The sequence below is a fragment of the Talaromyces proteolyticus genome, assembly GCF_021365285.1.
Source record: "Talaromyces proteolyticus strain PMI_201 chromosome Unknown BGW36scaffold_9, whole genome shotgun sequence".
Classification (NCBI taxonomy): Eukaryota; Fungi; Ascomycota; class Eurotiomycetes; order Eurotiales; family Trichocomaceae; genus Talaromyces; species Talaromyces proteolyticus.
The window spans coordinates 1,619,299-1,643,319 of NW_025764285.1; the positions used below are offsets into that span (position 1 = coordinate 1,619,299).

The 24,021-nt window shown below is 47.3% G+C and overlaps 8 protein-coding genes across 8 annotated transcripts; 3 read left to right on the forward strand and 5 right to left on the reverse strand.

The window, feature by feature from the left end:
• Positions 1-368: 368 nt before the first annotated feature.
• Positions 369-1,947, reverse strand: BGW36DRAFT_361937 (putative ATP-dependent RNA helicase eIF4A; the record flags this gene model as incomplete). The annotated part of the gene is made up of 6 exons (XM_046214321.1): positions 369-379; positions 432-1,074; positions 1,126-1,490; positions 1,534-1,602; positions 1,686-1,760; positions 1,911-1,947. The coding sequence occupies 6 exons, from the start codon at positions 1,945-1,947 to the stop codon at positions 369-371; spliced, it is 1,200 nt and encodes a 399-aa protein (XP_046069785.1).
• A 615-nt stretch (positions 1,948-2,562) lies between these two features.
• BGW36DRAFT_399272 (putative F-box and JmjC domain protein) lies at positions 2,563-4,123 on the forward strand (the record flags this gene model as incomplete). The annotated part of the gene is made up of 3 exons (XM_046218504.1): positions 2,563-2,601; positions 2,638-2,861; positions 2,941-4,123. 3 exons carry the CDS (start codon positions 2,563-2,565, stop codon positions 4,121-4,123), a joined length of 1,446 nt encoding a protein of 481 aa, XP_046069786.1.
• A 161-nt stretch (positions 4,124-4,284) lies between these two features.
• BGW36DRAFT_300336 (Ctr copper transporter family protein) lies at positions 4,285-4,919 on the reverse strand (the record flags this gene model as incomplete). Its single annotated transcript, XM_046211616.1, has 3 exons — positions 4,285-4,402; positions 4,456-4,633; positions 4,721-4,919. The coding sequence occupies 3 exons, from the start codon at positions 4,917-4,919 to the stop codon at positions 4,285-4,287; spliced, it is 495 nt and encodes a 164-aa protein (XP_046069787.1).
• A 388-nt stretch (positions 4,920-5,307) lies between these two features.
• BGW36DRAFT_384416 (histone acetyltransferase subunit NuA4-domain-containing protein) lies at positions 5,308-6,581 on the forward strand. Its single transcript, XM_046216785.1, has 3 exons — positions 5,308-5,729; positions 5,792-6,028; positions 6,112-6,581. Exons 1-3 carry the CDS (start codon positions 5,421-5,423, stop codon positions 6,379-6,381), a joined length of 816 nt encoding a protein of 271 aa, XP_046069788.1. The 5' UTR covers positions 5,308-5,420; the 3' UTR covers positions 6,382-6,581.
• A 377-nt stretch (positions 6,582-6,958) lies between these two features.
• On the reverse strand, positions 6,959-8,656 carry BGW36DRAFT_430143 (uncharacterized protein; the record flags this gene model as incomplete). The annotated part of the gene is made up of 5 exons (XM_046220798.1): positions 6,959-6,971; positions 7,035-7,434; positions 7,505-7,939; positions 8,007-8,282; positions 8,341-8,656. 5 exons carry the CDS (start codon positions 8,654-8,656, stop codon positions 6,959-6,961), a joined length of 1,440 nt encoding a protein of 479 aa, XP_046069789.1.
• Positions 8,657-9,805: 1,149 nt separating this feature from the next.
• Positions 9,806-13,394, forward strand: BGW36DRAFT_430145 (uncharacterized protein; the record flags this gene model as incomplete). Its single annotated transcript, XM_046220799.1, has 5 exons — positions 9,806-10,204; positions 10,262-10,571; positions 10,640-11,683; positions 11,764-12,941; positions 13,011-13,394. The coding sequence occupies 5 exons, from the start codon at positions 9,806-9,808 to the stop codon at positions 13,392-13,394; spliced, it is 3,315 nt and encodes a 1,104-aa protein (XP_046069790.1).
• Positions 13,395-17,402: 4,008 nt separating this feature from the next.
• BGW36DRAFT_324498 (alpha-mannosidase) lies at positions 17,403-21,414 on the reverse strand. Its single transcript, XM_046212704.1, has 4 exons — positions 21,092-21,414; positions 20,482-20,984; positions 18,436-20,431; positions 17,403-18,371 (listed from the first exon to the last, which is right to left on the reverse strand). Exons 1-4 carry the CDS (start codon positions 21,238-21,240, stop codon positions 17,738-17,740), a joined length of 3,282 nt encoding a protein of 1,093 aa, XP_046069791.1. The 5' UTR covers positions 21,241-21,414; the 3' UTR covers positions 17,403-17,737.
• Positions 21,415-21,961: 547 nt separating this feature from the next.
• BGW36DRAFT_454680 (uncharacterized protein) lies at positions 21,962-23,312 on the reverse strand (the record flags this gene model as incomplete). Its single annotated transcript, XM_046221903.1, has 1 exon — positions 21,962-23,312. Exon 1 carries the CDS (start codon positions 23,225-23,227, stop codon positions 21,962-21,964), a length of 1,266 nt encoding a protein of 421 aa, XP_046069792.1. The 5' UTR covers positions 23,228-23,312.
• Positions 23,313-24,021: the final 709 nt, after the last annotated feature.

Sequence of the window (24,021 nt, forward strand, 5' to 3'; positions counted from 1 at the left end):
CTCTCAAGGATGCGAGGCGACACGCCTTGATCAAGGACAAAGCGTCAAGATACATAGTGGGTGAACATCCAGACGCAAACCGTAAATGTTTGAAAAAGGAATAAAAACACGAACAAGCAGGAAAATGTGAGACATGAAAATGGAAAAGAACATAGGAGAGTTGAAAATAAAAAAAAAGAGAACCTAGCAGATCAATAGTATGGTATTGTCTATTGAGCCCTTGCCATAGCGAAGGTTCTGCAGGTACAATTACAGAAGAAAGCCACTTTTAGGAAAGCTTTTCCAAAACCAGCTGGGTCCAGGCCAAACTGATCAGGTATCTCAAAGCAACTGAACAGTCTAGACACAGCGAAAATTATGAAAGTAGTTTAGATGAGATCTATGATTAGTGTTAGCAGTAGAATGGCAAATGGGCTATGACGGAAACATACCAGCAACGTTCATGGGCATTTCTTCAATTTGGGTGTTGTAGAACTGTTCAATTTCACGCATCATGCGGACATCGTCGGCAGTGACGAAGTTGATGGCGACTCCCTTACGGCCGAAACGACCACCACGACCAATACGATGGATGTAGTTCTCACGGTTGGCGGGGAGATCGTAGTTGATGACCAGAGAGACTTGCTGGACATCGATACCACGGGCCAAAAGGTCAGTGGCAATCAAGACACGAGAGGAACCAGAGCGGAACTCCTTCATGATAACATCACGCTGACCCTGTTCCATGTCACCGTGCATGGCGGAGACAGTGAAGTCACGGGCAGTGAGCTTGTCGGTGAGCCAGTCGACCTTGCGGCGGGTGTTGCAGAAAATAACAGCCTGGGTGATGGTGACAGTCTCGTACAAGTCGGAGAGGGTGTCAAGTTTCCACTCTTCCTTCTCAACAGCAATGTAGAATTGCTTAATACCTTCCAGGGTAAGTTCATCCTTCTTGACGAGAATACGGACAGGGTCGCGCATGAACTTGGTAGTGACTTCGAGGACGTCCTGGGGCATGGTAGCCGAGAGCAGGACCACCTGAGTGGACTGAGGGAGCAGCTGGAAGATGTCGTAGATTTGCTCAGTGAAACCACGCTGTGTTCGTTAGCAAGATCACCTGGACTAACATCATCCAATATCACTCACAGAAAGCATCTCATCGGCCTCGTCGAGAACGAACATCTTGATGTTGTCGGTGCGGAGGACACGACGCTGGATCATGTCCTGGACACGGCCAGGGGTACCGACAACGACCTGAGGACCATCCTGGAGGGCCTTCATGTCTTCACGGACATTGGTACCACCAATGCAAGCATGGCATTCAATGCTCATGAAGTCACCGATGGCGACAACGACCTTCTGAATCTGCTGAGCCAACTCACGGGTTGGGGCCAAGATAAGAGCCTGGCAAGCCTTAAGGCTGGTGTCGATCTTCTGGAGAGCGGAGATCGAGAAGGTGGCGGTCTTACCGGTACCGGACTGGGCTTGGGCGATGACATCGTTACCTGCGTCTGATTAGATATTGTTTTTTTTTAATCGTAATGGCGAACCTACCCTTGATAACGGGCATGATGGCGCGCTGCTGAATAGCAGAGGGACGCTCAAAACCGTAGGCGTAGACACCTATTGCCGTTAATTAGTTTCTTTCCTCCTTCCTTTATTTCTGGTCACAAAGCTCGTCACCGGGACTCAACATTCAAACTTACCTCGAAGAAGCTCTGACTTGAGGTTCATGGCATCGAAGGAGTCGGTGACCTCGTCATAGTTAGACTCGATCTGTCCTGTAAAGCAGAGTGTCTGTTAGCGACCATTTTCGAAAGTGGCGTAAAATTTTCAGCGGGTGACCCTCCACCGCAGGATGTGATCATCACCGCATCTTTTTCCAAAACTCGAGAAGAACGAGCAAATATTATCAAGAGAAACTAGCATACCCTCAGGGACCTCCTCCAAACCGCCCTTAGAAGCCATGATTGTGGTTGCTGAAATCGGTGATCACAGGCGTTGTGCTGTGACCGGGAGACAGTGGGGTTGCTGGCGAGCGAAGAAACCACAAACGATCCCGCAGGATATCGCAGTGGCAGAGACGCTGAAGTGTGGTGGAAAAAAACTAGAATCACGACTCCCTTGCAAAGAGAGTGCTGGCGGATTCTAGGGGTGTAACAGATATTTGGTGGATGTTGTTTTGGGTTGAAAAACTAGGGAGAGGGAAGAGAGGAAGAGCGAGCCGGGGGTTCTTTTTTTTTATTAGAGAGTCGTGAAATTTTCTATCTTAGCGCGAGTTTGCCTTCGCTCCTGCCACTTGCTGGGCCCAACCACAAACTGTTTTCTGCCGCCCTTCACCGCTGGTCGGCCTGTAACCTGTGATTTGTCCACTGTTTTTTCCAGCTCCACCATTCAAATGCGGCTTGGAGGTTTCATTGGTCATAATGCTGCGGGCCTTCCGTCTGTCCAATCACATCCAGTCGCGGCCTCTTTCGGTGACGTTTGTAGTTAGTTAGGGCTCAAAATATCGATTACGATTATGCACCGTGTGTTACCAGGCTCGATTTTGCTCTACACAAGGGAAATGAGAACGCCACGAAGATGGCTATAGCAGAAGGGGCGCTAGCCTCTCACGCCGAAGTAGGAGTCCATGGTCTGCTGAGCGGCGAAAGCGAGGCAGTTCCTTGCCATCCGCTTGGTGTCAAGCCGAGTGGCAATGCCCTGGTTGCTACCTCGAACCTACGCAATGCAATTGGCAACTTCAACCTACTGGCCGACGATGTGGTGTTGGTGCTGTTGGAATATCTCGACGCACCGAGTCTGCTGAAGCTTGGCCGCACGTGCAAAGCGTTGTATGCCTTCACTCGATCAGAAGACATATGGAAGACTCTGCTCATTCGGTAAGATGATTGAATCTAAAAGCCAACGATCCTCAAATGTTTTATTTTTACTTTACAACCAGTGGTTAACTGTTTGCAGGAGCTCTCGCGGACTAGTCACCTGGCAAGGGACTTGGCGAGCAACTTATCTGAATTTGACACCATCTCAGGTGCCGATGATCAATTGTGCTACTTTGTTTTCGGACACTCTGCACCGCCCGTTTTATTGTGCCCATATATCATTGGAGCCATACACTACAGGAATACCAGCTCGAAACCAAATAAGCCGTCTACAAGATCTGTCCGCAGAGGAGTTTCAAGACTCATGGACAGATCGACCATTCATCTTGACTGAACTTGTGAAACAATGGCCAGTATACCAGCAATGGTCTACAGAAGACCTGGTCAATAAATACAACACGACTATATTCCGTGCAGAGGCCGTTGACTGGCCGTTAAACACCTACGTGGACTACATGAAACACAACGCCGACGAAAGCCCACTGTACCTATTCGACCGGGACTTTGTCTCCAAAATGGACATCAAAGTCGGGCATCCCTCAAGGGTTCCCGAGGCTGCGTACTGGCCGCCGCCATGCTTTGGAGAAGACTTATTCGCCGTTTTGGAATCAGACCGTCCCGACAGTCGCTGGCTTATCATCGGGCCCGAGCGATCAGGAAGTACATTCCACAAGGACCCAAATGCAACAAGCGCATGGAATGCCGTACTTCGCGGGTCCAAATACTGGATTATGTTCCCATCATCGTCAAAACTTCCACCACCGCCGGGTGTATACGTCTCGGCTGATCAGAGCGAAGTCACGTCGCCTCTAAGCATTGCCGAATGGCTGCTAGGCTTCCATGCAGAAGCGAGAAGAACGCCAGGGTGTATCGAGGGAATTTGTAACGAGGGTGAAGTTTTACATGTTCCATCTGGCTGGTGGCATTTGGTTGTCAACTTAGAGCCCTCTATTGCCATAACACAAAACTTTGTACCTAAGGCCCATCTGACTGCGGCTCTTGATTTCCTGCAAAATAAGGCCGATCAAGTCTCTGGCTTCCGGAAAAATGTTACCGATCCGTATAACAAATTCGTCGAAAGATTGAAAGTGAGGCATCCGGATCTTTTGGAGAACGCCATACAGGATCTAGAAAAACGGAAAGAAGGCAGGAAGAGAAAATGGGACGAGATTGTGCATGGGAAGGTGAACGGGGAGAGTACTAATGGTGTAGGTTTTAGCTTTGGTTTCGGAGATGGCGACAGTGATATCGAAGTTCCTTAAACAGGTTAATTATGTGATATGACGGATATGAATATCCTAGGACAAATTTGAAGATAGCGCTGGGTGGTAAATATCAAGACAGTCGACACTAGGCCCAACATCACCCAAGGAAAAAAGTTACTACAAGCGTGTCAACGCCAGTGTTTCAAAAACCTCGACAATCAATGACAAGCCGCAGACTTCGTCGCAGGCGCGCCGCCTCCGAAAACCAAATATCCAACAAAGGCACCGGCAGCTACAGCGATCATAATCCAGCCATTGTACGTCATGAAAAGAAGCCTGCGATAATTGTTAGCGCTTGAACACGGAGCCAGGAAGGAAAGGGGACCAACATAATAAAAAAACTATAAAAGACTTGCACCGCATACAACAAGGCCATGACAATTCTACCCCGTTGCTCCAACGCTTGCTTGCTGTCTCTGCCTACAAGCAGTGAGCTGGTGATATTCGCAATACCTCTGGAATGGCCCGTTCCGACATCTACGGTCGATTCTTGAATATTCTCGTTGTCTTGAAGACAGCCCGGACTTCAGCAATAGGGCTGGCGGGAAAGAGAGAATCCAGTATGGGATTGAAGGAGGGGAGAGATGAACGTACCAGTTAATGAAGGGGTGGTGTATGCTCTGAGACGCTGTGCATGTTTTGCCTCGTAGGTACGTGTAAAGCTGCGAATCCCTTCGTAGGCCGCGGTGAGGAGGATAATCACGAGAAGAGATGCGATCAGGGAGCCGGTGCCGGTGATGCGCCATTCGGGGAAGACTATGCATAGATTCTTCGTAGACCAGGTGAAAAGCATCTAATTCCTGTCAGTTTCCATCAGAAAATAGCGCATAGCGATATGTACGTTCATGGAACACTGGTTCATCCCGTCATTATCACCGTGGTCCATCCCGCCGTGGTCCATATGCGAGTGGTCCATTTGCGAGTGGTCCATTATTGCAGTTAAATAAAGGGTGGGTATATTAGTATATTTTGAAAAAGACTCTCACGTGTCAAGACATTAATCTTTGAGAGAGACGAGAGAAGAAACAATGTAATACAGAGCTGTGCAACTGGTGAGTGGCATCAAATGCGGTTGCTCCAAGCTCGCAATGCCGATCTCATGACGCTAGAGATGCAAACATGACAAACGAGACTCCAATTCATTTTGTCTGAACATCCCTCCGCGGATAGTCGATAGTCATCATTAATGATCATTTCTGTCGCTCTTGCCTCCTACCAATCTTCGAATTCGCCTCTGGCTGTTTCATCTTATTCATTCAGCAGAAAAACTTGAAGGCCGATTCGATCAAACAACATGGCCGATACCGCTCCAGGCACCGCGCCCGCCGCATCAACATCAGAGAAGGTTGCTGCAAACGCCAGTCCGACCACCGCAAATAACAATAACGCCACAGCTGCGAACTCAAATTCCACCGCATCAAATTCCCAGACATCGCAATCCGCTATGTCATCAAGCAATAACAACAAAACCCCAGGCTCCAACCCCGGCGCGGCTGCGACTGGCGCTTCAAATACTGAAAATCGCGGCCTGCCCTATTACGAGAAGCTGCGACGCGAGTTACGTGACACTTTGCAGAAAAAACGTCTGATGGATAAAAGCATGGTATGAAAATTCGACCAGACTTGATCATAGGAAAGGGATATGTGCTGATTCAAAACCAATAGGCACAATTAGAAGACCAGATTTTCCGATTCGAACAAAATTACCTCGAAGAGACTAGCGCTGGCAACATTATCAAAGGTTTCGACAATTATATTAAAGGGTCAAGTGGTACAACGGGACTTGGAGGGGCCGGTAGTCTCTCGATTTCAGGTGCAGGAGGAGCTGGCACAGCACGAAGAAAAGCAGCGGTGTTGGACACAGATCGCGTTTTCAGTCGAAGTTCGGCCTCATTCATGCGGGTATGTTGATTATTTAATTTTTCTGCTTTTTCCTGTCACCTCTGCATCCTTTTTTTCCTGGAAAATATGCTCATTTATTTTAGGATTCTCCGACCCCCTCTTCAGCACAAACAACCCCTTCACATGCGCCAACCCCAACATCCTCCCACGGCGGTCCCTCCTCCACTTCTAATACCGGTGCAGGTGGAGGTGCTAAGGCAGACGGACAAAAAAGCGGCTCATCAAAGAACAAGAAGAAAAATTCGTCGGTGTCGACTCCTGTGGCTAAGGACGAGGATGATGCAGACCTTGATGGGAATGGCTCTAGCAAACCCGCCGCGAAGAGGCTGAAGATTAGTTATGGGCGTGATTGATTTATCATTTCGTCTATCCGACTGTTCGAAGACCAGAGTTTATTGAATATATTTGTTGCGTTCAAGCATTGGTAGTCTGGTTGATATGGTTTGGCGTTTGCTGATATTGTGATAAAACGGTCTGGAGGGAATTTATTATTTAGTTTTCGTCCTAGAGGGTATATGGCCTTGAAAGAATATAATCCATTAAATCTATCAAATTTTAACTTGGTTCTAAATTCAATCCTCGAAGTCGTGCCTTCACTTATCTATGCTATAACCATACAATCTTACTTGTATAAAAGACTCTTTTACTGTTGAAAGGTTATCACTCACTCTTCTTCACCCAGGTCACTCCCTGTTTCTGCAACATGACCATTCCAAGTACAGGGTTAGGGTTAAGGTTAGGGTTGCTACTAGACGTCGCAGAAACATCTCATAGATTTCAAAGCCATGCACCAGGGCAGTCGCAGCATGCAACCAGGGTGCATTGAGCAGAGGTTTTTAGATATAAACGATTGTGGGGAACTGGCATGCTAGCGATAACTAATCACAGTATATAACTACATAGTCCGGCACCTTAGGCTCGACAGAAGAGTTACTTAGGGACGCTATATCAACATGATCATGTTAGTGGTTCTGCAAATCAAAGACCTAGTATCATATGGACTTACCCGTTCATAAACATATCTACCACCAGATCCCTTGTGTTGAGGAACTTCGGATCCTGTGCGATGAAGTTTGCATACCCTGGTACCCAGAATTGATGCGCATTCTTCAGACCAACGAGATCTCCTAGCTTCGCCTTAATCGTCCGCGTCACAGTATCACCCATGGTAGAATATAATCTCCTAGCCCAATCAGGGGAGCTGTTATTGTTGAAGCCAAGCCACCCAATCTGTCCAATCTCAACATCGACGCTGCCGTCGTTGGTACGCATTTCCTTGACTTGAAAACTGGCTCCCCAGTACCAAACTTGCCAGTTCCCGCTGTCATCTAGCCTGGCATTTATTTGTCCCTGGAGACTGATCCCCTCCTCAGGGATGTCTCCGAAATCGACCCAGGTTCTTTGACCTAATGTAGTGCGTAAGCCTCCCTGGTTTATACTATGCTTTGTAAACACCCCTTGGATGAATGTACATACTGATATATCGGTCCCCACCCGGCAAATCAGCCGAACTAGTACCGCTCGTCCAAACAGTTTTATCGGATTCATTTATTCCGTTATGATGCATTTCATTTGGAATGAATTCATAATAATGATCCACGAAAGACTTATTTTCCACGTAGGGGTGGTTTGGGTTGTACCCAATACGATAGCTATCGGGAACAACGGGCCAGATCTGTGTGTCGAAGACGAAGTAGCTGTAGTTCTTGAGGAACCATTGATTCCAGAACAGGTCGGCTGAGATGCCGAGCTTGCCGGAATTCTCTTTCAAACTGTCGCCGTCGAGTGCAGGCCAGGTGCCAGGGCCCTTGCGGTTCTGGACCATGGCTGGAATATGTAGACCACCTCCATTATCGTAAATGAGCTGCAAGTCGAAGCTGGTAGGTCCAAAATGATATCTTTCCTGAGAGACTACTGCGCGTTAGACGAGTATTCCAGTTTTCAGAATGGGGGTCATATGAGATATCATGTACAATACCTTTGTCCGAGGGTACCAAACGCAAGATCACACCTAGTCCTCCTGCATTCTCCGGAGAGTGGTCGTAAGTAGGCCAGAACCAGAAGGCAATATTGAGAGAGTTAAGGCCCAGCCTTTGCGTAACTTCGCTTTCACTAGGAGACTGCGTCTGACCTGCCTCAAATTTCGGCATTCTCTTGTCCCAAGAGTCGCGGGGACGAACGAATTTGATACTGGCCCCCCAGTGAATTAATCCCTCCGGGTCGTTGTAGTCAGAGTTGGGAAGTTGATAGTTCTCTACAAAAATAGATCAGTAATTACTTCATGCCACTACTAAGGTTCCACCACAACTGACCAAGGTTGACTGGGAATTGGATGTGCCACTCCTTGATCGGGACCTTTTGATTTCCCTTTTGGACTGTGCCACTAGTCAACTTGACTGCGTACCAAAAGCAGCTGTCGTTGATCCGGTCAACACGCAAGAAGGTGCCAGGTTCCTTCTGTTGCCCTGTTATTTGAACGTCATTGTTCTTGTTGTTGTAGGTCCAGATGATTCCTTTTCGGCCATGTTCTTTTGGCCACCAGAAGTTGTGGATTTGATTCATGAGCGTCAGGTCCAAGACCAACATCTGGTCCCATCCTGCCAGCGAGCCCTTAGTTCGGATACTCATGTCTCGATTATAAATAGAGTGAATTTCAGTTTTTCTGCAAACTCAAAGCCCCTGAGAAGCCGAGTGATAATTGTTGTACACTGGAAACTCCAGAGAAATTTATACTTGATTTCAGGTTGTTCCGAAAACCAATCCGGATGGCCTTGGCGTCAACTCGTAGGCTGAGCTGAAGATTCATCATCTCGTTGCACCCATCGGACTAGCTGCTCTTTCCGCCAGCCACTTCTGACGCATACATAAGCTCAACTAGAGGAAGTACGGCTCCTTTCACATGGTTTGGCATCTGTATGCGCTGCTTTCAGCCACATGCATATTCTGCAGTTGTACGCGCAGTCCAACGCGAGCTGGAGGTAGATATCCAGCAACGCCCTGTTTGGTGACAAGCCATGCGTGAACCAACCAATGTGCAGATTCTGGAAGGATCTCGGTAAAAAAAAGGGGGGAATGTGCGCCGTCGGGCATACCTGCCGTTGCAGAGTTCCCGAGCATGCGCGAGGATCTCGCCTGTGCCAAGTTCAACCCTGGATTAGCATCAACCATCAGCCGTGAACCATTAACCTCGAGAGCGTGGGTTCACGAGTCATGCTTATAGCTGCGTGCCTTAGCCCGCCAGAACGTGAACCAGGCGCTGTCATTCCAGTCGTACGGCGATGATCGTATTCCCATTGGCTATGCATTCTTCCTCCCCCCAGTTATTCCTTTGGAAAAAGATGCGCGCCAATGCGACCATGAGATACGAGGGGATCCTGGCATACGCGGCGAACTCGCTACTGAGGTGTGGCAATGGTCTCCAACCCTGGTAAGCCACAACAAAAGACGGGATTATGACTGTATCCTCGTGGGTAGTTTCAAATTGTGGCTAGCTACGATTTTCAGCCTGGATGAGGAGGAAGAGGAAGGATTGAAGAGCGTGGGACGGGTGCACACTTCAGCCAGCCGCCGTATCAACTAGGAACTGCATCTTTCTGAGCCCGTACGCACGCATACAATGGAATCCCTAATGCACATGAATTCATTTCCGTTGTTGGTCTATAGAAAAGAACAGATATTAAAAGGCCGACGATGGTGCTGTTCGATCCCGGGATAATACCCTTCCTATCATCAATCTCGTCGGAAAAAAAAACCCACTTATTGCTTTGCTTTTGAATCATGGCGACCGTACTCCACGATAGCGAATTCATGACCACCTACCGGGCAGCATCTCCCATCAAGCCCGGTGGTAAATTTCTTTCCTTCCGTGATGGATCGCTCCACCCTGCTGTCCTCTGCCAGGGCGAGAAAAATACCATCTTTGTAGTGTTGACTGACCCCAAGACCGGACAGAGGGCCACCTATGATGCGACCGCCTTTTTCGGCCTATCTGGGTCCATTATCGATTTTGAACTGCGACAGTATAAGAGCCAGACCTCATTTCTGTTCTCGACCAAGTACTCAGGATCTGAGAATGGAATTCATCTCTTCAATGGGATAACTCCGGAGGAGCTTTGGAAACTTCCAAACGACAAAATCTTCCATGGTCGAGTATCCACCGTGAAGAGGCTGTTTTTGGTATAATATCATGGCTCTTACTGAGAAAAAAAAAAGACACTGACTATCACTTTCCAGAGCGAAATCCAAGATAATGACGGCGTCCCAGCCGTCTTTTATACTACTCCTCGTCCTGGGTATTCGGACGAAGTGCTTTTGAGACCAATCAAAGCGGACGTGGATAACAATACTTTGTCGCCGGATAATAACTGGGGTCTCCACGGTAACGTGACAGATGTGATAGCCGTAAGTGTTGGTGTGACCAACTATGGCCCCGGTGCCTTTGCACTTTACAAAGGCCATCAGGATGGGAAGAGATACGTTCAGTTCCGCAACGATATTGTAGGGGGCGTTCACGAGTTCTCCGTGGACTTCCCAGTCCATGATCGTAAGTTTTCCTATTTCTCTTCAGGTGGAGAAATAAGCACAGCGGTGGTATACTAAAATGAAAAGCAGGAGCGGAGTGTCTGAGCACCTATGTCAACGAGGACTCAGCCTGTACTGCCCTAGTAGTGGCGGGCGAGGAGATTTCCCTTTACCTCGATGATCAGTATTGCTATTCTGACGCGGACCCAGCAGCTACGGTGGCAGTATCCTCGGCCATCACTTCCCTCCATGTCGCCCAGCATGAGGATGATATAAGCATTTGGTATACCAATAAAGCTGAAGGTGCATACTACTATAATACGAAACACACCCAATTCAGCGATGGGCAAATGGTTCAATTTTTGCCAGACGGGGCAGGCAAAACCGTATCTGGTCTCCTTTGGGAATACACAGAGCAAATGTCTATAATTCAAACGTTAATGACGATGGATGACAAGGGCCACCTTGCTGTCTGGCAGCAGGACCTCGGAACTCGCTTCTGGACTCCACACCCCTATCATGTCGACGCACCTGATAAAGCCACTCCTGTAACTGGATATGTTACCCGCTTCGAAGCCAAGAATCCATCTGACCCTTCGACGGTAGTTGGTTGCCAGCTGGAACTTATCGCTACTGGTGTGATCCATGTGTATTCCAATGGAAAGGCGGCGATGCTCGGACCGAGGCCGTCGTTGCATACAGTCAATGGGAACGGAGTTTTAAACTTGATTATCCCTAGTGATGAAATCACCTGCCAGCAAATCCAAGTAGCTGCCCTCCTACCCAAAGGAGGCGGCCGGATTCCCATCTCAACTGGCTGGTTCGACCCTGCTGCCAAGGTTGTTTCGAAGCTCTCCGGCATTAAAACAGGGCAGGATCTGCTCAATACAGGTATGGCCCCGAATCTTACGCGAGAGCAGGCAGATGAGGCGGCAAAGAGTATTTCGAACGCCATGAAGTCATATCACAACTTTGCCTCAGGACCATCGTCAAAGGCTTCAACTTCCCCGGTGCAAGTCCCTGACAAACAACCACAGTTCTGGAGCCTCTGGTCATTGTGGGATGCGCTAAAAGGTTTAATCAATAAAGGTCTTAATGGTCTTAAGGCCGTTCTGAAGGTAGTTGAGGATGCTGGTAAGTACCATTCCTATGACTGTAGCTAAACGGTCGGTAAACGAAAAATTCAACCGCATTACTGACCACCTCACGTTCAGTACCCGACGGGCCATGGAAAATGATTGTACATTGGGCGGAACAACCGTTCGAATTTCTCATCGACTCTGCTTCTCGGGCCCTCGCAGCAGCAGACTTTGTTATCAAAATAGCCCATGTGGCATGGGACGCATTTCAAGCCTTTATCGAGTTAGCCTTGGACTGGGACCAAATCAAAATCACCACTCGTAGCGTCAAGGCCTGGATGGACTCTGGCTTTGACTGGGCGGCGGGGAAAGTGGATGGTCTGGATCGTGTGGTTGACCAATTTTGCGATAAAATCATTAGCAGCATCGACCATCGGACAACACCAGATGCTATATCCGCTAATAACGCACCTGGAAAACCCAATCAACGCGCCAGTGACGTCCAACACAGTGTGGCATATCACTATGGCTTTGATCTACTATTGCAAGGCGCCAACACCATGGCTGGATCTTCGTCATTGAGCCACGCGACCTTTGACAGTGATGTAGCTCAGAAACCAGACTATAACATCATCCAGGAAGCATACGATCTCGTCCAAAAGCTTCTCAAGGATGTCAAGAGCACCTTGGAAAACATTTTCACCGACGTGTCTAAGTGGTCGGCTGGTGACATAACGGCGGCCGAAGTCTTTGGTAAGATCGGCAGTGATCTCCTCGCGGGTATTATGAAGGTCGCGAAAGATGTCGTGCACGCAATACTCAAGGCTGTCAGGGAATTGATTAGCACAGTTAAAAGCTGGATGGATAAGGAGCTTATTATTCCCGTCCTCACGGATCTATGGCACGGGTTGACTGGGGAAACATTATCTTTTGCCGGGGTTATTGCCTTTGTAGTGGCCATTCCGATGACGCTGCTGAGTAAGGCTATAACTAACAACTCCCCTCCAGACCTACGCTCGTTGACCAAGCAGTTATGGGATTTACATGCTCTTGAATCTGGCCAGGTATCACGGGCTGTTTCTGGTGAGGACATATCCCTCTTTGGCGGACTGCTTGTTGTAGTCGCTGCGGATGGAGCAGCTTATGTCGAAGCCACTGCAGCCGCCCTAGACTCCTTCGAAGCAGCAGCGACATTTGACATCAAGGGTGTGAATCTACTAGACTTGATTACTCTTCTCTTGAAACTGGGGGCCAGAGTACCTCCGTGGGAGCGGCCCTGGACGGAACACCGGATGAAGGACGAACATTGTTTTGTAAGTTACTCCCCACCTTCTCCCAAAGTTCGTTGTGAAATTCATGAAACTAACAAGATTTTACGACAGGTATATGGAACTGAAGTTGTTGAAACCGCATGGCTTGCAACTTGCATGGTAGCCCGAGCTGCGTCCTCAGGAGGCCTCGAGCACGACCAAATGACCTTAGGTAACGCTGTCGGAGGGACGGTCTGCACCACCATTATCTCCATTCTACGCATGGTAATCGCGGGAGATGAACTACGCGAGAATGAAAAGGATAAAGCAGAGTGGCATTTTATTGCAGCAGCCCTAGCCTGGATCGCTGAGGGCGCGGAGCTCGTTGCCGCAGGCTGTGCTGTCGCGAAACAGCCTGAATTCGGATTTGAGGCTGTGGCAGTCGCCTTGCTTGCAAATTCTTTGTCCCTTGGCGTCGGTATCCGTGAGATTTCTGAGAAATATGGGCATAACTAGGAATATTTTTAAAACGGCAGTGGAAGTAAGCAAGTGAGCAGGAGTAAGTTGGCGGGATACCGTTTTTCGCGCCATACTCACCAGCACAACGTATGCTAAGTATACCTTTGCCTTTATTAATTAGGTATTTTTAGAAAATTCATAGCTATTATTAAATTTTAAGATAAAAGTAGATATATTTGAAGTCCTTTAATAATACTTATAGATCATAATCTTATAGATTAATTAACTAAATATTATCTAAAACAGTTATAATTAATTTAAAAATTTTATTATATTAAAGCTGAAATTAGTCTTTACAATTTCTTCTTAGAATTTCTCTATCCAATAACTACTTATCCTGTACTGGCAGCACTACTCATACTTTAAAGGCTTCCGGCTTCTCCGCATCACAAGACGCTTAAAGCGAGCTTATAGTTGGGGAATAAATTGCTTTAAGGTTGCTTGAAAATTGAACCAACCCGTCCATCTATGGTCAATGGGGGCCCCAGGATCGTGTGGATTCGTTGAATAGGTTCGGTAAAAATGCAAGTTGATTTTTATCCAGGTATCTCCGTTGGAATTCCATGTATACTTGTATAAGGGACAATCGGCGGGAAGTTGTCGCATCCTCGATTCGGCATATTCAAAGCGTTTTGCACCGGCTTTATTATCCGGTTGTCGGTAACGACCTGATCATATAGCTTTCCTGAATTTCCCGCGCTTCCGAAGAGCTGTTTTAGAAAATGGGTGATGAAAACATCCGTCAAGTTGACTGCACCATGCTCTGAATACCAGGTCAGGTAGTCAGGGTATTTTTTTAGTGCGCGAGCTGCATACTTTGGAAGCAGGCGATTGGCCGTTCTCAGGGCCACAAAATTATTGGTATTTCTGCTCTAGTTTTCGCAAACAGGCCTAACCAGTGCAGACCACCATACCTTCAGGTCACCATGGCAGAAATGGCTGGGTTATCCATTTTGGGACATCGGACGGCGAGAAAGCGATGGCCCCATGCTTTCCAAATTCATAACTAAGATCAAACCACTTACCACGTCTGCTCTGTACCTTGAGAGACTCTTCATCTGTTTGGACAATATTTTTCCAGTTAGGGCTGGAGTTCACCACGACTGCTGTCTCCCCCAATTGCGATTCTAATGCTGGCTTCGTTCAAGTGACCGTGGAAAAGCCAATAGTCTTCCTTTGTGTAATCGAACTCGTCCGCAAGAGTCCCATCTTGACGTTCGATATTTAGATGGTCTACTTCACCACCATCGCGTAGCTTGAGGGTCTTGTTGTAAAGCGGGATATCGGAGCCATCTTTTGTTTCCAGTTTCACATTCATGACTTAGTCGACTGGGTAGGATGCGCTCATAGGCTCGACTATACCGATACCCCTGTCGCCCGACGGTGTCACTGTCCACAGGTTCGAAAGACATATTCAATTGAGGCGAAAAGAAGAACGGACGAGAAGAGTAAAAGTAAGCAAAATATCAAAAGGCAAAGGAAATTGTTCACACGATGGTGGAAATAATAAGTTTGGTGTAGAGGAAGAACAAGATTGGCCTTTATATCTTCTACTGGTGGGACATACCTAGGTAGATCGCAAGGTTAATATATTGTATAGAACAAATGTTAAGCAACCCGCGATTCCGATGTCAATGCAGATTATACAGGAGCCTTCAGACCATTCATAACTCTACATCAGATTCTCGATCCAATCTTTTCAAATCGACGTACATAACTGCATCGATCATTACCTGTTCATCTGTGTCATTTTCTTTTTGTTACAGCTTGACATGTTCGGGTAGCGCCATATTGCAAGGATCACCGCACTTCAGCCAGCTACCGTGCATTTGCAAATATCAATTTTTGGGGATTCTACTTGTCAAGATATAAGTTGCCTTCACCTACCCAAAGTATCGGCGCTGACTGGATAATGCGCGCTATTTTTGACTTTGTTACTTTAGTACGTGACCACGAAGTAGATCAAAATTTCACCTGTCTTGGGGCAATGAACTAATAATACTTGCGTCATACTAGAGGTTGATGCTGTACGAAATCCAGATAACCCGTGTGTGGCCTAGTGGATGGCCTGGACCGGGGGTGACGAACTGTCTGTGCGGTAAATTCTTCTTGGATTACGCTACATGGTAATCCTGTCAAGAAGTATTCAGTAGGATTCAAACAATTGTTAAATGATTACTCCATCAAAATCAGTGAGAGAAGCCTAGTATTTAACGTAGCTTTGAGATCTAGGACCAACACGAAGCTCCTTATAATTGGCCCAATTTCCACCCAAATATAGAGCTCTGAACCAATCCAACAATTTTACCGTCTTTCCCCTCCGCCATCTCTGTTTGTCTACAAAATTAGAAACACTAGTCACACTAACTCATGTCACAGAGATGTGCGGAAGGGGCATGGGAACCTCAGGAGGGGTTTCTCGTCTTGATTTTTCCTTAACCACCTCATCTGATACCGACATCAACCTGATATCCATAGCTCTATCCTCATTCTGCTGAACCTAATCATCCTTAACTTCCTATCTCCATAACTCCCACATCGATACATCCAAACGATCCAGCGGCCCCGCCTGGCTTTTGGACCTTGAGAACTAAAACCAAAACTCCACGCGAGAGCCTCGATGGCGATGGCTACGGTGTCATCTCTTTGGGGATACATCGCCGACTTTGTGAACTTCTTAACCGACATCCCGTGAGACGAAGTCGTGGGAAATTCCCACGACTTCGAAATGGACCTCGTCCAAAGTGAAAGAGGTCAGGCAAACAACTGGAACTCGATATATTTGGTGGTATTGGATGTACTTTTTTGTGGTAGAGATATAGGGTTACACAGATAGCCCTTTGCACACGTTGCTACCCAATACTTCCATGTTGTGTTCCGAAGTCCGCTGCGGACGAAGAGCGCTGTTGCATGGCATATATCTCTAACAAGACCGATGCTAGTAGCAGTAAGTAGGATTTGTGTGTGAACTCAGGGCGTGATACCGGCTGGAAGACCAAAACACGGGGGTATGAGGCGGGGGTTGTGAATCCCTACTTGGCCAAGTATGAATCTCTCCGTTGCAGTATGTGGAGCTGAGAAATCCAATTGCATATCCATACAGACCTCGTTTCTACGCTCCGCGTATAGTCTAAGGTAGTCTTTTCTACTGTAGAAAAAGAAATATTGTCTGTTACACGTTTCAACTGATATACTGGTATCTGGTTTTGCCATTGAGCCACGTCCTTTTATGCTCTTAGTTTACAACCGTGGCGTCGTGATCAATGTGAGACAAGAATTCGAAGACGGCATGGACATATCGTCTTCGTGGATAAGAAGAGCCACATGCCCATGGAAGCCCGAGCAAGGAAAAAGACAATTGTAGAACGCCAACACAACATGCATATTATGACGTGTCTATTTAGGTTGTATAACACCGTGCGCATTGCAAATCTAAGTTGTGGACCAACCTGTACTGCAGTCCTTCTTGCATGCTTCCTTGAATATCACTTAGGATTGTTATTCTTCGGCACGATACAGCGCTAGGCCTTAGAGATGCTGGACTTGTGTTGATTGGGCTCCGCCTCACCAAGGAAGATGCGTTGCGCTGCGTCCTCGAGGTTTAGCGCCCACTAGATCTAAATCGCTACATTATTGGATTAGGGTAAGAAAAGGTCAAACCCTCCACCAAACTAGAAAACGAGAGAGAGAGTAAAGTGTTTTCAGCAGTGCAGATCTGCAGGAGGGGGAAATCTAGTTCAATGTGAAATCGATTAATAATCCGCTAAAGCGCTGGGGACCTAACCTCCGTTTTGATCTGGGTGTCCCAATTTTCCAATTACACCATGTTCTTTTGGTGCTAAAATTTGACCGGTAAGAATCTTCATTAACGGATTGGTAACTGGTTCCTACGAAGTCTTAAGTTACTCTGCGTGAATTAATGTATTACAAACACAAGCTGCGATTGGGGCACCGGGGCATCTTGGAGATCTCAAGAAAATCTCAAGGTTTCCCGCTAGAACACATGGTTGATAGAGGTTGGGGTGAATGGAAATGATATCGAACAATTGCGAGCTAAAGAATGACTAGGCGGTTTGATTCAATGCGCGATTGGGCTGTCTCAATCTAGTTTGACAATAACATTCATAGGTGTCTACTATAGTATTATTGCGTAGTAATCAACAGCTGCCATTGCCTCATGCTGAACTAAATAGCAAGCGATGTTTGAATTGTGCAAGGGGCCCATGACTGAGGGTAAAGCTAACAATAATAAACATAATTCATTTGCTCTTTTACAGTGCTTCCCCTCCAAGCATTGGTGCAGGCATCGCCATTATCGGTGCTGATACAATAAGAAATGCCTACAGCTGCAGCCTATATGTAGCAACCTCGAACGGCCTTAACTCGATGTTGACGCTGAAATTGCCATTGCCACCCTGTTGATCAACAGACAGAATCTGCAACTCAGCTTCATTATCTTCCAGCACATTCGTCTTCCAAACCTTCTTAACCGGCAAAGTTGTATGAATGGTGCCACGGCTCTTGCCACCCAGCGACTCGTAAATACGCAAGATGACGCTTTGGCCGCTTCGTTTGGCAAAATCGCCACGAGAGATGTCTTCGTCATCTTCACCTCGTTTGACGGCGTCCAAGATCAAAGACTTCGAGCCGGTTAGGCGCACGGAGGTGAACACGTTACTGAGGGCATTGCTGCTGGCGGAGGTCAAAGTCAAAGGAGCATTGAAATTGTATCCAGCTCGGACGGTGCGATAGTCGAGAGGGCCGGAGTGGGGAAGAATTGCGTAACGGATGCGATGACGACCCATGTCGGCGTGTCCATCAGGAGCCTTAGGGGCTCTGAGAAGAGATAGGCGCATGAGGTTGCCCACAGTGGCAAAGCCATATTTACTATCGTTCAGAATCGACACTCCGTATCCATTCTCGGACAAATCCGCCCATTTGTGGCTGCAAACTTCGAACTTGGCCATGTCCCAACTACTGTATTTTAGTATACCGTAAAGATTTCCGGAGGGGGGAGGAAGGGCTAGGAATAGCTTACCTTGTATTATAATGCGTTGGACGGCGAACGATGCCATATTGAGTTTCATAGGAAGCCTCGGTATTGTGAACATCCACAGGGAATTCTACTTTAAGGAACTTCTTGTCCTCGTGCCATTCAACTTCGCTGTCTAGCTCAACATAAGATGGCTCGCCATGTACGCTGGCAGACAGACTGATGGTTGTCTTGACCCAACTCTTGTCACTGATTGGAGTGTTTGTAACAACACTGACACGATGCGATGAGTCCTCAACAATGGAGGTTTTCCCAGACTGGAGTTCTCTACGCGAGTCAAGGTGGAAAACTTCGACGTCCCAAGCTTGCCAGTACAAAGGCTTGTCATCGAAGATAACAAGTTGACCAGCCTTTCCACCTCGAGAAATGACTTCTCGGTCAGCTTCAATATCATGCAAGGAGATTATCACACCATCCTGAACGTCGAGACGTAGGTTGCTGTTAGACAGGCGGAATACTCCTTCCCTAACTTCTTTGACAGAAACAGATGGAGTTTGTGAAGCGTTAAGAATCTGTGCATTAATGACACCAGTGTCGCCGCTCACAAGAGCATAGCTTGAAGAATTTGAACTTGATGACACATCAGGAATCTTGACAATCTCTGAGCGAGGCCACGGCATCGTGTTGATGGCCACGAGTTCTTTCTTAGGCTGGTTGTCACCAAATCCAAGGGTTTGGAGAGCTTCCTTCTTAAGCTTATAGCCTGTAGAGAAAACTTCGGCGTAGATTTCGTCGGTATCGTCGTAACACATTTCGATACAACTACCAGGCAGACAGTCGTGGAACTGACAGAGAAGGACTGATTCCCACATTGTATCAAGACCCTTTGTAGGATACTTATACTTGTCATCTTTGCCGTTGACAGTGGCTAGAGTCGCCAGATATTCAATCTCACGTAGCAAGAATTCGGCCTTTCGGTTGTTTCTCTTGTTATTGGCTTGGGTGGTATAGGTACCACGGTGCAACTCGAAGTAAAGTTCACCATACCAAGTGACAAATTCCGTGGAGCCGTTGGCAACTTTTTCCTGGAGTTGATCGAAGAATTCATCGACAGAAGTGTTCATCTTCACGCGAGGAAGCAGGCCGATCTTATCAGACAAACCACGGCATCTTCGTAGTTTCTCCAAATGCTCAAAAGTAGGGCCACCGCCACCATCTCCCTTACCAAAGACCAAAAGCGAAGTCTTATCTTGGTCCATGGATTTATGCTGTGAGACACTACGCTTGACATCTCCAAAATGAGCGGAAGCAGTATAGGTCTCAGCAGGAGTCATGTGGCACAGCACCTGACTGCCATCAAGAGAGACCCAGTTGAAAGTGGTATGGGGGAAATTATTGATGTTGTTCCAACTTAATTTCTGGGTGAAAAACCGTTCCATACCCGCTAGTCTGCATAGTTGAGGCAGTTGAGAAGAGTATCCGAATGTATCAGGCAGCCAAAATGTGCGGCATCTTTCGCCAAAGCGACTCTCAAAGAGGCGCTGCCCATACAAAAATTGTCTCACAAGGGACTCGCCGCTGGGGAGATTAGTATCATGTTCCACCCAACTTCCACCGATAGGGTGAAAACGCCCCTTCTTGACATAGGATTTGACGCGATCGAAAACAGATGGGTAATACTGTTCAAGCCACTTATACTGCTGGGCTTGAGAACATGTAAAACGATGCTCGGGGTAACGGTCCATGAGGTCACACTGATTTGACCAAGATCTTGCGACTTTGCGCTTCGTTTCCGCGAATGGCCATAACCAACAGGTGTCAATATGGCAATGGCCGATGGCGTACACGATCGCCTCAGAACCTGTATCGTAGACCTTATGAGAGTCGATTTTGTCGCCTAGGTATTTGTGTGCAATTTGGCGTCCCTTTTTAATAGATTCCTGACTTCCACCGCCCGCGATGAAAGCATCAATAATGGAGTTAGCAACGGTGAGCGCTTCGTGCTGTTCCCAAGAGTCCTGCGGGAATTCTCTGGCGGCATCTTTCCAACAATTAGTAAATAGCTTTTGAGTACAGTTCATTTAAACTTACCCCCGATGATCCAGAAGTCATACCCTAGCGCCCTGGCGTCCAAGTTGACATTGACAATTTGAGCTTTCGAAAGAGTGAAATATTTATTTGGATCTGGGGGCTGTATTGAGTCGCCATTGGCATTACCGAACATTCCGTTACACGCCATTTCAATATAGAACACATGTTCTTTGCCATCACGGAAGGCCTCTGGGATAACCCATTCGGTACGCTCACCCCCAGTCAAACCTTGTAATGGATGGCCCTTTTCAGTCCAGACCAAGCCTTCATTACCTGCATCCCAGTGAAACTCAAGACCCTCCTGCTTTAACAAATCTTGAGGTACTGTGAGGTGAATCCTGAACCAATGTGTAGACCAACTTGGCCCGAAAGCTGTGCCGACACTGGTCGGCTTGAACTCGTGCGATGTGGCATCTTCGAAAGTAGGTCGCGACAGGTTTGGTGGGGAGTAGACAAACAGCTTGACGTGGTCTTGGTCTGAAACGACGGCCTTCTCATATTTCCTATTGAAAAAGGATCAATTGGGGGTTCCTCTTAAATGCAAGACATCCAGCATTCCTCCACAAACATTGACATAACGCATTATTAAGCTTAGAGAAAGAATACACACCCTTTAAGACCATCATTCTTATACTGACCGTCATCAACAAATTGACGAAGCCTCTCGGTGTAGATGTTTTTGATATGCTGGCCCACGGGACGCTCGACCAGCTTCGGATAAGAGCTGGGGGTAACCCGGGGGTGAGATTCTCCACCCATGTTTGCGGCGGCGATCAACAAAGAAAGATAAGCGGATCGGAGTACAGTCGAGGACAAGAGAGCACGCACAGATCGAGCTAGAAAAGGCCCGGATTCAAAGGCCGGTTGATAGCTCCAATTGCAATATGTGCAGCGATGGGATAAGAGGAAGGCTGGAGGTTGAGGCAGGGCGAGAAGCAGCTTGGGGGTCATGCAAGGCCCCAATTATGACGACGGGGGTGATGTTGTTTGCGGGGTAGCTTGCTCTGCATGCGGTTAGCTTATCTTATGGGCGCCGCTAATTGGACGGAGCTGTATTACCAACAATAAGATGGCGCCTGGCCAATGGCAATGCATAGTTTTGGTAATGTGGGGCATTGCTCCAGCCATTCCTTAAACAGCAGGCCCGAACAACGGTTCATACCGGCTGTATTCTATTATATGCTCCATAGAGAGATCGAAAGACATATCTATTTCTGCAAATACCCCTTATCGGAAAGAACGGGATCTAACTGATAAGCAGCAGCATAACAAGGGCAGGGTACATAGAGTGAAGCCAGCGATGAACTAAAACTTGGTCCTTGCATGACTAGTGACTAGCCTCATGGTTATCACATACAAGTCACAAAAAAGATAAGCGAAAGTAGACAGAAACGAAGCAGTATGGGAATTAGGGGTTTAAAGCCAACATTTCTTCGTTGTAATTAAGAACTGAGGTTATGGCATTCATGCATACTAAGTGTTACAGCCATTCATTAGGAGCACCATACGGATAGTTTTCAATTGGGCCAATCAAGCGGATATGTTTCTTCAGTTGTGCCCGGCGGCGAGCTGCTCGCGCTTCGGTAAGTTTATTCTTTACGCCTTCGATGGCCAGAAAAACATGACTCGTCTTCTGCTGGAGGGCCTTCGCATATTCAGGTAAAGAGACCAGTGATGATTGGGAGTGATTTGAGTCAGATAATAGTAGCTTTTTGTCCCCGCATCGTGGCGTTTCTATTGAAGATGAGCTGTCGTAGCACCCTATAGCTGGGGTTTCTCGACTGTGCAGCTTTGTGGAGCTCGGTGAATGGAATTTTGTGAGCGGAGACCGCCACCTAGGACTGGTGATATGTTCTTTATCGCCTTTCCATGCCAATTCGTTCTCATCCAAATGCAGTGATTCCTCGCTAGAGTCGACACGGGTCCCCCAGAATGATATTTCTCGCATATGCCGCCGCATACTATGTTGCGTCTCAGGGTTACCGTTATTTCGGTCTCGACTAACAGACAATATCCCAGAATCAGCCGAAGAAGAAGAGCCGTTCAAAGGCCGTGCAGTTGCTGGCGTGCTAGTCTGACTCGTTTTCTTTCTAAGCCGTAACTGCGAGGTCTTCTTCGCGAGTGTCTGCTGCATGTAATCGGCGATTGGTCTCAGATTCAAGCTTAAATTCTCCGAACTCGAAAAATTAGGTTTGTGATGCGATCTTGCTTGGCTTCTCTTCCGTTTAAGCCCCCGACGCTTTCGGGACTTGGTGACTGTTTGTGGATTCTGGGCTGAAGACTGCGGGGCAAGCTCTGGAAATATCTCCCATTTCTTTTCTCGAAAGTAATGGTTGCTTGTAGCTGGTCTAGCTAAGTACATGCCAATTCCATATTGCTCTTCCGATAGGAAGGTCCTCAGGGTCAGTGAGCACCGATTGGCCTGGCCATTGATACGAGCCATGGAGTTTCGTGAGCAGGAATTTCGCCGCCTATAGAAACGTCCTTCTTGGTGAGACTCCGATGTAGCTTTTTTGTGACTAGCAGGAGAGTCACTAGTAGCAGGTCGGTTCATATAGCTGTCGATGAGGCTCTCCCTACTATAAAGACTTGACGTTCGGTCTGGAAGTTTTGGTAACGGTTTCGATAGCCAGGGATTTGTAAATTTTATTGGTGGGATTCCAATCTCCAGGCCTTCTAGGGACTTGCTAACGGGTGTTGGTGGGAGCATTTTTCGGTCAGCTCTTGTTAACGGGTCAACAGCCATGATTGGTATCGTATACTGGAATCAACAAACGATGCAGTGTTGTGTGAGTAGGTGTGTAGACAGAGTTCATCTGTTAATAATAAACAGTAACATTTAAAACGAAAAAAAAGGGGCTGGTTAATTGATTGATTCAAAAAACATTGATCCAGTTATATTTGGTGCCCGTCTCACTTTTTATATTCGGAATAGACTGGTTTAGTTACCGTCTCTTTTTGTTCTTGAAACAGACACGGGCCAATCATCAATGCGTGGACAGGTCAGACAATTATAACGAAACGCCTGACCACCCAAATAGTAGTAATAAATTTCCGCGATTGGATGGAGTGACAATTCAGAACCTGCTATTAGATACTGGAAGCAATAGCGTCATGCACTATGCTGGGAATATCCGATAAAAAGGTGGAGGTGTCCGAGCATGGAGGCGGGAACATGCAAAGAATGACGGCTTACCTGCATGCAAGGGATGTCCAATCCATATGACACGCACATTAGACGGCAGAAACATGCCATGTACGCCTACTATTTCCTTTCCTTCCAGACGCCCACCCACGCTGGCAAGCAAGGACTAGAAGAACCCGGTTGAAACATGCTCAGGAATGTTAGCCATGTTTTTCCTCTCGCACACCCCCTTCCGTCAAGATATGCATGCACCCGACTTCTGGCAACGAAACATGAAGATATTAACTCAATCACTCGATATATGGTTATAATAAACCCGTAATAACGTGTGTTTCAATTGGCATACGCCGCATTCTGCTAGGTCTCATGCGCAAGTTCATCGTCAGGTCTTTCGA

Coding starts and splice junctions, on each gene's coding strand:
- BGW36DRAFT_324498 (XM_046212704.1), bottom strand. CDS start 21,240: ATGGGTGGAGAATCTCACCCCCGGGTTACCCCCAGCTCTTATCCGAAG. Junction 20,985..21,091: donor AAGAATGATGGTCTTAAAGG/GTGTGTATTCTT, acceptor CTTTTTCAATAG/GAAATATGAGAAGGCCGTCG. Junction 18,372..18,435: donor CCAACGCATTATAATACAAG/GTAAGCTATTCC, acceptor AAAATACAGTAG/TTGGGACATGGCCAAGTTCG.
- BGW36DRAFT_384416 (XM_046216785.1), top strand. CDS start 5,421: ATGGCCGATACCGCTCCAGGCACCGCGCCCGCCGCATCAACATCAGAG. Junction 5,730..5,791: donor GTCTGATGGATAAAAGCATG/GTATGAAAATTC, acceptor CAAAACCAATAG/GCACAATTAGAAGACCAGAT. Junction 6,029..6,111: donor GTTCGGCCTCATTCATGCGG/GTATGTTGATTA, acceptor CATTTATTTTAG/GATTCTCCGACCCCCTCTTC.